General features: G+C 48.7%; 1 protein-coding gene across 3 annotated transcripts in view; it reads left to right on the forward strand.

Moving 5' to 3' along the window:
- Positions 1 to 12,655, forward strand: part of CACNA1H (calcium voltage-gated channel subunit alpha1 H) — a 382,159-nt gene that overhangs the window by 352,481 nt on the left and 17,023 nt on the right. For all 3 annotated transcript variants that reach the window (XM_079953635.1, XM_079953637.1, XM_079953636.1), the window contains exons 27-32: positions 494 to 603; positions 1,522 to 1,655; positions 2,859 to 2,929; positions 5,859 to 5,937; positions 8,164 to 8,285; positions 10,508 to 10,807. In XM_079953635.1, coding sequence (XP_079809761.1) covers positions 494 to 603; positions 1,522 to 1,655; positions 2,859 to 2,929; positions 5,859 to 5,937; positions 8,164 to 8,285; positions 10,508 to 10,807 — 816 coding nt within the window. The remainder of the gene's footprint in view (positions 1 to 493; positions 604 to 1,521; positions 1,656 to 2,858; positions 2,930 to 5,858; positions 5,938 to 8,163; positions 8,286 to 10,507; positions 10,808 to 12,655) is intronic.

The following is a 12,655-nucleotide window of genomic DNA, read 5'->3' on the forward strand; positions in this document are numbered from 1 at the left end:
GGATTTACTGTAATCCTGCTAACGTTTTGACCTGTTTACAATAATTCTTCAAGGACAACATGCCTTTCTTGAGTGCTAGAGCACTTCCTTTGCATGCAGAAGATCCCAATTCCCAGGCTCTCTCGTTCAGCAAGTATTTCAGATAGCAAGGCTCTTTTAGTGGGTGCTTACTGCCAGTCAGAATACAGGAAGTTGTGGAGACCTTTTCAGCCTGAGCAACCTTCCAGGGACCACATGCCAGGGGCGCACAGAGCCAGAAGCAAAAGTGGGTGAATTTTACCTTTGTGCTGCAGGCACTGGCATGTGACTCCCTGGAAGGCTGCCCAGAAGAGAATGAGAACGCTTCCCCACCCCTGATTGACCCTAACATCTAGTTTGGCCTGTGCAGGATCAGGGGGAAAGAGCTGGACTTGTTGCCCATGTGCATTCTGTGTGTGGGAAGTTAAATATTGCAGGGAACACCTCCGTAACACCTGCTTTTGATTCCTTGCAGTCACTGGATGAAGCACTGAAATACTGCAACTACGTCTTCACCATTGTCTTTGTGTTTGAAGCTGTGATGAAACTGGTAGCATTTGGGTTTCGGAGATTCTTCAAAGACAGGTTAGAAGCTTTATTCCATTCTAGACTGGAGGATGGGAAGGGGGAAGCCCCAGAGCATTGTCTGTGGCCCAAATTGGGTACAGGTGGGAACAAATAGGGCAGTTTTGTTTGTTGGATGAGCAGCATGAGTGCTTGAGCAAACAGCCAACCCACAGTCTTGGACTCAGTTTGGTTGACCCTTAATTTTAACAATATTGTTAAATTATTATTTATATCCCACACATCCAGCTGGATTGCCCCAGCCACTCTGGGTGGCTTCCAGCAAAATATAAAACACATTAAAACATCAAACATTAAAAACTTCCCTATACAACAGGGCTTGTTTCAGATGTCTCCTAAAGGTTGTATAGTTATTTATCTCCTTGACATCTGATGGAAGGGTGTTCCGCAGGGCAGGTTCCACCACCAAGAAGGCCCTCTGCCTGGTTCCCTGTAATCTCACTTCTCGCAGTGAAGGAACCAGCAGAAGGCCCTCAGAGCTGGACCTCAGTGTCCAGGCTGACAGTGTTGCTGATGAAGTCATAGAAACATAGAATTGTCGGGTTGAAAGGCACCTCAAGAGTCATTTAAAATCCATCTAAAGTGAAAAATGGGTATGCTTGTTTTACACCAGGAGTGGGCTGCTTGTCTATTTTTGTGTGGCCCTTGGGGTAATTTTGAAAGCTACCCATGGGCAATCAGTTTGGACCCTTAGCAAGAGTGACAGAGAGGAAGGCAGAGAGATGCCAGAAAAAAACAGATAGAAAGTGGTAATAGAAAGAGGCAGGAGGTGTATATTTGTTTCCATCCATGTTATATTGGCATACTTTTCTATTCATCAAGGTGTTTGGTTTAAGACTAGAAATCTACCTTGCAGTTCTGCAAATCTCAACTCTTATTACCACCTGTTATTCTGCCTTCCCATGTCTACCCTCTTAGATGGAACCAACTGGACCTTGCCATTGTCCTGCTGTCAATCATGGGCATCACACTGGAGGAGATTGAGATGAACGCCGCGCTGCCCATCAACCCCACCATCATCCGCATCATGAGGGTGCTCAGAATTGCTAGAGGTAAATCTGGGGTCTGGTGACGTGCCCCTGTGAGTATAGGAAGCCAGCCGGGGTCCGTTTACAGTGTAAGCCCTGCAGAGTTTAATGGGACTTACTCCCAGGTACACGTGTATAGGATTGGAGCCTTCGGCCCGTACTGTCTACTCCAGGGTTAGGGCAGCTGTGGCCCTCCAGCTGTTGCTGCACTCCGAATTAACATCAGCCCCAGACAGAATATGGCGAGTGGTCTGGGATGTCTAACTGCTTCTGGAGCACTACCAGGGCTGCTTGTCAGAAGAGAACCTTTTCTTCACGGAAAGAATGTGCTCTACCACTGAGCTCCCTAAAACAGGGATGGCAGATCACATTTCACTTGCCATATTCTATCTGGGGCTGATGGGAGCTACAGACATGTCCTTAGTCAGAGGGTGTACCCTGGAGGCAGACTACTTTGCCTGACTAATAAACACGTCACCCTGGGTAGGATAATAATAATAATAATAATAATAATAATAATAATAATAATAATAATAATTTATTATTATACCCCACCCATCTGGCTGAGTTTCCCCAGCCACTCTGGGCGGCTCCCAACCAAATGTCAAAAACAGTACAGCATTAAATATTAAAAACTTCCCTTGACAGGGCTGCCTTCAGATGTCTTTTAAAGATAGGATAGCTGCTTATTTCCTTGACATCTAAAGGGAGGGTGTTCCACAGGGTGGGCGCCACTACCGAGAAGGCCCTCTGTCTGGCTCCCTGTAACCTCACTTCTCGCAATGAGGGAACCGCCAGAAGGCCCTCGGTGCTGGACCTCAGTGTCCAGGCTGAACAATGGGGGTGGAGACGCTCCTTCAGGTATACAGGACCGAGGCCATTTAGGGCTTTAAAGGTCAGCACCAACACTTTGAAATAGCACAGCACTGACTACCAGCCCTGGCGTCCAAGGTGGTTCTCTCCCATCTGTTATTTCCTCGGACAGAATTAACCTTCTTCACTTTTAGTGGAATTGTTAGGGAACTTAAAGTGAGCCCTGCTGGGCAGGGCCAAAGGCAGGATATCTGGTCCAGCATCCCATCCCCAACAATGACCAGCTAGATATCCCCAGAGCAAGAAGGCAGCAGGCCTGCACCATGGTTTGTCTAGGACATCTGGTTCTTTAAGGTACACTTGAAGAACAATGGAGGCTCCATTGTTTGTTGACCCCTTTGTTTTCCCTTCTAGTACTGAAGCTGCTCAAAATGGCCACAGGGATGCGGGCACTGCTGGACACGGTGGTTCAAGCCCTCCCGCAGGTAAGCCTGCCAGCACCAGAATGAACCGGCTTTGGTTTGGTTTTTTTCTCTGGGAATGTGGGTTTGTGGGATCTTCCCCCCCCCCCGCCAAAAAAGGGGGGACCACCTGAACAGCATTTTCTAAAACTGTAGACCAGGAACTTCCATGAGCACAGAACTGGAAAGTTCTGCAGCGGTTCCGTAACAATGGGTTTAAATGCCACTATTGTGTCAAAATGCTGACTCAGAACCCTTTGGGATATACCATTGTCATAGACTGGGTGGTGGGGTTTAGATTTAGAATATGAATAATGCAGTGATAAAAAGAGACCGCATTACTCTCAGGTTTTTTGCATGTTCAGACCCAGAAACCTCCCCCCTAAATAAATTCACATTTGACTCAAATTTTGGTTTTGGTTTTTGGCAGAATTTAGGCCACAGCTTTATTGATTACAGAAAGTGACTGGTTGCATAGGCTATGGTTCGACTAGCTCCCTGCCATGCAGGTAGCACTGACCCAGGGTTCCAGCATAGGTCAGCCAAGGGTGAACACCTGGATAAGCAGAAAGCTGGGAACAGGCTAACTCCGCCACCCAAATGTCCCCCTGGACTCAGGCACAGGCACAACCCCCTCTCAGGGGTTGACCAAACCATTGAGTCCCTGGATTCCTTTAACGGAATACCCTTCACATAGGGATGGCGAGAGCGTTCTCCCATCCCTATCACCTGAACCAGAGCCTATCTGCAACCTTACAAGTTGTGATAATTTGCCACGCGGCAGGCGAAGCCCAAATGGCAACAGCCAATCAGCCAAGTGGGGAAAATTCCTGCCATGCCCCTGTCCCAACGACAGACGACACACGACGGCATAGCAAGGTCAAGCGTGAAGCCCTAAAAATAGGGAGAGGTGGGCAGGTTTTCCAAATGCACATGCTGAAAGAGGAAGCTCTGGGTCATGTGAATGGGCATAAATAGGTCCCTCGAACCATTTGGACTGCGTCCCATTGGCCAGATTGCACCCAGCTTCGAGGGACCTACCAATTGGGTGTTGTGGCTGACCAATCGTACCCACCCACAATATAGGGTGTTTCCAGGTCTCACCACAATACATGCCCTCTTTAAGGGAGGACCCAATTTCTTTAAAAAAAAAAAAAAATCTCTCTAAATGTCTTTCCCCTGCCCCCAAAAAACTGACTGAAATGTGTCCTCGAATTCTTGCAAGTACTCGGCGAAAGACATCTAAACCAATGAGGAGTCAGGCTATTATAAGAGCTGTGCTTTTAGGAACAGCTTCGTGTGAAGGTCTCACTGGACGCCTCTCTTCCTGGCTAGCTGCTGGAATGTTGCTAAGCTGCATCTGTTTCCAGGGACCCTGGGAAATCCAATTTTCCCAGCGGTCCCAAGTCCTTTATATGAACATCAAGCCTCCCCTGGTGTGGAGTTCACCCATCCCTAGTTTGGAAATGAGGGTGGAGCATACATTATCCCACCTGCCCTGACCACCACTGCAGCTTAATATATGTAAATCAGATGGTATGTGTACTTTGCATCATTTAAACTGGGTGCAGATTTTCTCAGGATTGAATTTTGATTCTTATTTTTTTTATTCCCTCAAGCTCAGAATGCACATAGTTGTGCCCAAGGCAGATTTCACCCTGACTTTGCATGCTCGGAGTCAGGAAGAAAATCATTTCCACACCCCCTTATGTGTCATGTGCTGCTGCTAAAGAGTCATATTTTCAAGCTGGCTCTCCGCCCATCTCTTCAGCTGATGGTTCCCAGTGGGAAGCCAGCCATTTGTGGCTTTCTGCAGTGAACCAGAAGGCAGTGGAGCAAGGGATGGTGATTATTTGTGATAGGATAATGCCCACTTGCATAATTTTCCAGAGCTGTGTCAGATGGCAAGCAGAACAGGAACCGACTTGGGGATTATTTTCCCCACTGTAGGCCTGATCCTGGCAGCAAGGGGCCCCTTTTGCACATGCGTCCAGCAACCTGGGAGCCGCTTTGACATGTTACGGTCTCACATCTGCAGTAGTGACCCACATGGGAGCAGTTGATCCCATGCAGCTGGCATCCTTTGCAAGGAGGGCGTAAAAAGTGCCAGGATGTCATGGACTGGTTGGACGTAGAGGAGTGGTGGGAAGAACCAGCTGGGGAAACACCAAGGGAAGAAGGCTCAGAGCCTGGGGAGTGGTGGAGGGACAACAATGAGTGGTCAGAGGGAGAAGAGGGGTCAGACTGAAAGGAGGAAGTGTCAGAAGCTGGAGAGGTAACAGGGCTTAGTGAGATGGGAGAGTCTGTGACAGAGAGCAGTCCAGAATCAGAGGCGGAAGCTGAAGCAGGAGGGTAGGAGGCCAAGAGACAGAGATGAGTCAGGCTGGTGAAGAGTCACAGGTGTCTCCCCCTCCTGCTGCGACAAGTTCCCCTCCCCGCTTCTCTCCCAGAACCAGAAAGGGCATGAAAAGGGCGGAGGAGAGGTTGTGTTATGTACTGAAGTTTTCACCCTGGGCCAGCAGGGGGATACTGTAGATAGTTTTCACTCAGGTCCACATATGCAAATAAGGGATTGAAAGTGACGTTCAGTGATTGGATAGTTACAGAAAATGGTTACTGTTTCATTCTAGTTGAGCTCTATATAAGCAGGCTGACTGAACCCTTCAGTTCAGTTCTGTTCTGGCCTGTGAATAAACAAGAGCTGTTTGAAGAATCGCTGTGTCGTCTGATATGTTCACCCACAACCTAACAGGTTGACTGCATGCAGACCCAGTCTGGTTTGGAAAGAGGGTTTCCTTTCCTCATAACTACTGTGTGCGGGAGCAGAAAGTTCAGTGTGACCAAGAGACAGAAACACCAGAAAGACTGGCCTTTGATATGCAATGGTTCCTCTCTACTTGCACACACACACACCCCACTTGCCTGATCCTTCTTTAACTGTCTTCTCTTCCAGGTAGGGAATCTCGGCCTGCTCTTTATGCTCCTCTTTTTCATCTATGCTGCCCTGGGAGTAGAGTTGTTTGGAAAGTTAGGTGAGTTATTTCCCCTTCCTTCCCTATCTCTCTCTCTCTCTCTCTCTCTCTCTCTCTCATTTTCCCTATTTTGCTCTTGCTGACTATGTAGATGTGGCAATCTGACTGTCTAGAGTAGTTCTGCTCAACCTTGGGTCCCCTGATTTTGTTGGACTACAACACCCATCATCCCTAGCTAGCAGGACCAGTGGTCAAGGATAATGGGAGTTGTAGTCCAACAACATCTGGCGACCCAAGGCTGAGATTAGCTGATCTAAAGCAAGGATGGGGAACCTGTGGCTCTCTAGATATTGCCGGACCACAACTCCCATCATCCCTGGCCATTGGCTGTGCTTCTTGGGGCTGATGGGAGGTGGAGTCTGACAAATACCCTGTTTTCCCCCCAAGGAATGTGAATGAAAGAACACTGTGCTTAGATTCATTTCGTTTTGTTGGGTTTTTTTGTTTTTGTTTTCTTGTGTGTTGTTGAAGTCCCTGTTGTCATTTGAATAAATAAAATGATTTTTTAAAAAAAGATAGGGGTTTCAGGCTCCAAGGCAGGAAGCAGAGGAAGATAGCAGGAGGTTCGGCAACAAGAGAGCAGGAACCTAAGGGAATGGGCTAACTGTGCCCCTAAAGGACCAGGTGCGCAGCCTGGGATTCATTCTGGACTCACCACTGTCCATGGAGGCGCAGGTCAATTCTGTGTCCAGGGCAGCTGTTTATCAGCTCCATCTGGTACGCAGGCTGAGACCCTACCTGCCCACGAACTGTCTCGCCAGAGTGGTGCATGCTTTGGTTATCTCTCGCTTGGACTACTGCAATGCGCTCTATGTGGGGCTACCTTTGAAGGTGACCCAGAAACTACAACTAATCCAGAATGCAGAAGCTAGACTGGTGATAGGGAGCGGCCACCGAGACCACATAACACCGGTCTTGAAAGACCTATACTGTCTCCCAGTATGTTTCCGAGCACAATTCAAAGTATTGGTGCTGACCTTGAAAGCCCTAAACAGCCTTGGTCCAGTATACCTGAAGGAGCGTCTCCACTCCCATCATTCACTGAGGTCCAGCTCTGAGAGCCTTCTGGTGGTTCCCTCACTGCGAGAAGCCAGGTTACAGGGAACCAGGCAGAGGGCCTTCTCGGTAGTGGCGCCCGCCCTGTGGAACGCCCTCCCACCAGATGTCAAAGAGAAAAACAAATACCAGACTTTCAGAAAACATCTGAAGGCAGCCCTGTTTAGGGAAGCTTTTAATGTTTAACAGACCATTGTATTTTAATATTCTGATGGAAGCCGCCCAGAGTGGCTGGGGAAACCCAGCCAGATGGGCGGGGTATAAATAATAAATTATTATTATTATTATTATTAATGTGGTCGTGGCTCAGTGGTAGTACATCTGCTTTGCATGCAGAAGGTCCCCAGTTCACTCCCTGGCATCTCCAGGTAAGGCTGGAGATTGCCCCCTGCCTGAAACCCTGGAGAGCCCCTGCCAATCAGTGTAGACAATGTTGAGCTAGATGGAGCAATGGGTCTGCTTCAGTATAGGACAGCTTCCTATGCTCCCTTGTCCTCATAGCAGAGACAAGTTGCTTAGACTGAGAAGCAAACTTTGTGGCTGGGACTTTATAGAGCTAGTGAGTCAGGATCGGCCTTTGGGGTTACAGGGTATGGAGTGCTCAGGCAAGCCGGTCCTGCAATCTAGTAAAAGGTAAAGGGACCCCTGACCATTAGGTCCAGTCATGGCCGACTCTGGAGTTGCGGCGCTCATCTCGCTTTACTGGCCGAGGGAGCCGGCGTACAGCTTCTGCATCATGTGGCCAGCATGACTAAGCTGTTTCTGGCGAACCAGAGCAGCGCACAGAAACACCGTTTACCTTCCCGCCGGAGTGGTACCTATTTATCTACTTGCACTTTGACGTGCTTTCGAACTACTAGGTGGGCAGGAGCAGGGACCGAACAACGGGAGCTCACCCCGTCGCGGGGATTTGAACCGCGACCGTCTGATTGGCAAACCCTAGGCTCTGTGGCTAACCCACAGCGCCACCCGCGTCCCCCTGCAGTCTAGAGGGTGCCCTAAATGCCAAGTTCAGTCAGCCAGGCTTACAATGAGGAGAGAGCTCTTGCCAGCACATCCTTTGTCTTTAAAACGCCCCACAGAGTTAGCTTAGCTGGGTGGAGCAATGGTCAGCTTGTTCCAACACTCACACTCTGGCTCAGTTTTGGCTTCACTCCCTTTCTCTCGCAGACTGCAGTGAGGACAACCCTTGCGAGGGCTTGAGCCGGCATGCAACCTTCAACAACTTTGGCATGGCCTTCCTCACCCTCTTCAGGGTGTCAACGGGAGACAACTGGAATGGGATCATGAAGGTAAGGAAAAGCCCTCTGTGTTGTTTTCCCCCAACTGGTTCATTTCTGGGCACCACAGTTTGACATCGCTGTGGGAATCGGTTCAGGGTCACCACAGGATTCAGCCATCAGAGTTATCGTTGTCACTTTTTCTCAATTTATATACACTTGTACCTCAGAAGTCAGATGGAATCCATTCCAGAAGTCTGTTTGACTTCCGAAACGTTTGGAAACCAAAGCGCAGCTTCTGATTGGCTGCAGGAAACTCCTGCAGCCAATTGGAAGCCACGGAAGGCCCGTCGGACATTCAGCTTCCAAAAATTGTTCACAAACCGTAACAGTCATTTCCGGGTTTGCGGCCTTCAGGAGCCAAAATGTTTGAGAACTAAGCTGTTCGAAAACCAATGTACGGCTGTACTGCTTACGTACCAAAATGGCTTCTGAGCGGCTTACAAGTACAAAACCAGTTTTAGAATCTGTGCCCAATATAACAATTCCACCAAAACATTAAACACACCCATAATTAAAATTTACAATAATTGCAAGAACATAAGAAGAGACTACCGGATCAGGCCCATCTATCCTATTCTCACTGCGGCCAAGCAGGATCTGACCACAGTTTCCCCCTTCTGCAGTTTCCATCAACTGGCATTCAGAAGCATAACTTCCTTCAGCTGTGGAGGCAGAACATAGCAGTCATGGCTAGTAGCCTGTTAAAGCAAGCCGGTCAAAAAGCATAGCAATTAAAGAAGCTAAAAGAGAAATTAATATAATTAGATCAGGAAGCCATGCTTGCAGAAACCGGAGTCTCTTCAAGAGCCGGTGGTATGCCAATACTGATGGGATGGCTCATATTTCAACAGAAAGGGCATTCTGTCCAAGGTGAGAAAGAAGTGAATGTATTGTTCTTGATTTAGTTTCATTGGCTCCCAGGTAGTTTTCAGTCCTGGTTCAGAGTGCTGGTTGCATTGATCTTCCATAAACGCGGTTTTAACAGTGGGTCTGTAAGTGACTGTGGAGGCCGATTCTGGATCCACATGTCCTTCCACAGTGGGGACATAGGTTTCCGGGCAGAAGTTGATCATGGTGAGGGTTTGCCAAGCATGCCTTTTTCTTAGCACATTTCTCCCTTTCATCCTGAGTTCAAGCGTCTCCAAAGCCCATGACACCTTTGGTAAAGGCTGTTCTCCAATTGGAGCGCCTGCAGTCCAGTGTTTCCCAGTTGTCGGTGTTTACAGTGGTACCTCGGGTTAAGTACTTAATTCGTTCTGGAGGTCCATTCTTAACCTGAAGCTGTTCTTAACCTGAAGCACCACTTTAGCTAATGGGGCCTCCTGCTGCTGCCGCGCCGCCGGAGCACCATTTCTGTTCTCATCCTGAAGCAAAGTTCTTAACCTGAAGCACTATTTCTGGGTTAGCGGAATCTGTAACCTGAAGCGTATGTAACCTGAGGTACCACTGTATACTACTTTTTTTTTAGATTTGCCTTGAGAGAGTCTTTAAACCTCTTTTGTTGACTACCGTTTCCATTTTCCAGTTTCCATTTTTAAGTTGGGAATAGAGTAGTTGCTTTGGAAGACAATAATCAGGCATTGCACAACATGACCAGTCCAACGAAGTTGATGTTGAAGAATCATTGCTTCAATACTGGTGGTCCTCGCTTCTTCCAGTACACTGGCATTATCAGCCTTCATCAACCAGGTGTCGTCCAGATGTTCTGGACTACAACTTCTATCACCCCAAGCTAGCACTTGTTGTTGTTGTTTAGTCTTTTAGTCGTGTCTGACGCTTCTTGACCCCATGGACCAGAGCATGCCAGGCACTCCTGTCTTCCACTGCCTCCCGCAGCTTGGTCAAACTCATGCTGGTAGCTTTGAGAACACTGTCCAACCATCTCGTCCTGTGTCGGTCCCTTCTCCTTGTGCCCTCCATCTTTCCCAACATCAGGGTCTTTTCCAGGGAGTTTTCTCTTCTCATGAGGTGGCCAAAGTATTGGAGCCTCAGCTTCAGGATCTGTCCTTCCAGCACTCAAGGCTGATTTCCTTCAGAATGGAGAGGTTTGATCTTCTTGCAGTCCATGGGACTCTCAAGAGTCTCCTCCAGCACCATAATTCAAAGCATCAATTCTTCGGCGATCAGCCTTCTTTATGGTCCAGCTCTCACTTCCATATGAGGGACCCGCCTTGGTTTGATGCAGCAAAACTGCCCTTACAGGATTTCCTTATGTCTTTGCCTTTCCCCAGGACACGCTCCGGGAATGCCACAGGGACGACAAGCACTGCCTCAGCTACCTACCCATCATCTCCCCGGTTTACTTCGTCACCTTCGTCCTCATCGCCCAGTTCGTCCTGGTCAACGTGGTGGTGGCTGTCCTGATGAAGCACTTGGAGGAAAGCAACAAGGAGGCCAAGGAGGACGCCGAGATGGATGCCGAGATCGAGCTGGAGATGTCCAGGGGGGTCAACACTCCAGTCAGAGTCCCCGATGGCGGCCAGGGCACTTCTAAACCAGGGTCGCCCCTCCTGCTGAAGCATCCTGCACTGGTAAAGCGAAAAATATAACAATGGGCAAGATTTCTAAAAGCTCCTTCTAGAGCAGCGGTTCTCAACCTGTGGGTCCCCAGATGTTGTTGGACTACAACTCCCATCATCCCCTAGCTAGGGGTTGATGGGAGTTGTAGTCCAACAACATGAGAGCCAGTGTGGTGTAGTGGTTAAGAGCGGTGGACTCGTAATCTGGTGAACTGGGTTCGCTTCCCGGCTCTTCCACATACAGCTGCTGGGTGACCTTGGGCCAGTCACACTTCTCTGAAGTCTCTCAGCCTCACTCACCTCACAGAGTGTTTGTTGTGGGGGAGGAAGGGAAAGGAGAATGTTAGCCACTTTGAGACTCCTTCGGGTAGTGATAAAGCGGGATATCAAATCCAAATCCAAACATCTGGGGAACCACAGGTTGAGAACCGCTGTTCTAGAGGGTGTGGGAAGTTGGAGGCTGGGCTTGGGGTAAGTTTGGAGCGCAAATCAACTGGATCATTTCCACCTGCGATCCTGACCACCATTCCTGGTTGTCATGCCAGATTTATATCAATAACACTTGCCCACAGTGTCGTTTGTAAGAACACTGTGTTGTATTCAACTACCGTATTTTTCGCTCTATAAGACGCAGCAGACCACAAGACGCACCTAGTTTTTGGAGGAGGAAAACAAGAAAAAAAAATATTCTGAATCTCAGAAGCCAGAACAGCAAGAGGGATCGCTGCGCAGTGAAAGCAGCAATCCCTCTTGCTGTTCTGGCTTCTGGGATAGCCGCACATCCTGCATTCGCTCCATAAGACGCACACACATTTCCCCTTACTTTTTAGGAGGGAAAAAGTGAGTCTTATAGAGCAAAAAATATGGTAATCTTCACTTGAGTAGCTCCAGCGAAATGAAGTTAGTGACTTTAAGACATTCCACCACCTCCAATGGATGGATGAAGGTGAGGCAAGCAGTCGTGTCCTGCCATACAACATCAGTGACATGCCCAATTATTCGGCTGCTGTTTTCAGAAGCTATAAGTGAAAAGTGATTGTCACACTTCAGTGTGACGCCTCTCCCCCAGGAATCACAGCTTTTTACTGCTGCATAATTTTTTAGGGTTTTGTTTGAGGAGTCCCAGCAGAACCAACCCAAGATATGGGAAATGCGAAGGTTGGTGCCATTCAACTGGGAAGCTTTCCTGGGCGAGCACCACTGAAATTCATTTTCTTTATTCATTACCATTTTTCAGTTCCATTCCTCCCCAAGAAGTTGTGTACCTTGCTCCCTCTGTCCATCAAGTCTAGTCTCCCAACTGCCCCGTGAGGTAGTCTAGGTTGCTAGACAGTGACCTCAAGGTTACCCTTGCGCCCAGCTCTCACTGGTCCTAACCGCTACATTACACGAACTCTCATATGTGGGAGAGCGTTGTACCATGCCCCATACTGCAGACATGATCTGCCTGCCCCAACTCTGCTGCTCTTAATGGCTCTTTCGATAGCCCTGTTTCAGAAGTTCAGGGGCATGCAATTCCCCTCGCCTGTTGTCCTCACAACAACCCTGTGAGCTAGGTTAGGCTGAGAGAGATTGACCGGCTCGGCATCCCCCAGTGAGTAAGGATTTGAACCCAGGGCTCCCCAGTCTTAGTCCAGTGCTCTGTCCACTAGGCACCACTGGCCCCCGAAGCCTGACCAATGGCGAAGGGAGTCTGTCACACAAAATTGGCTTCCACTCTCTGGGCCACTGCCTGGATAACTAAGTCGTGCTGCCCTCCCACCCCAAGAGCATTGAAGTGTCCACCCCCAACTTTTGGGGGCAGATGCTTGGAACTGCCTTTTCCCCACCTGCTGATGCCTTTTTGTCTCCTTAATTTTG

This window comes from Podarcis cretensis (genome assembly GCF_951804945.1).
Source record: "Podarcis cretensis genome assembly, chromosome: 14".
Lineage (NCBI taxonomy): Eukaryota > Metazoa > Chordata > Lepidosauria > Squamata > Lacertidae > Podarcis > Podarcis cretensis.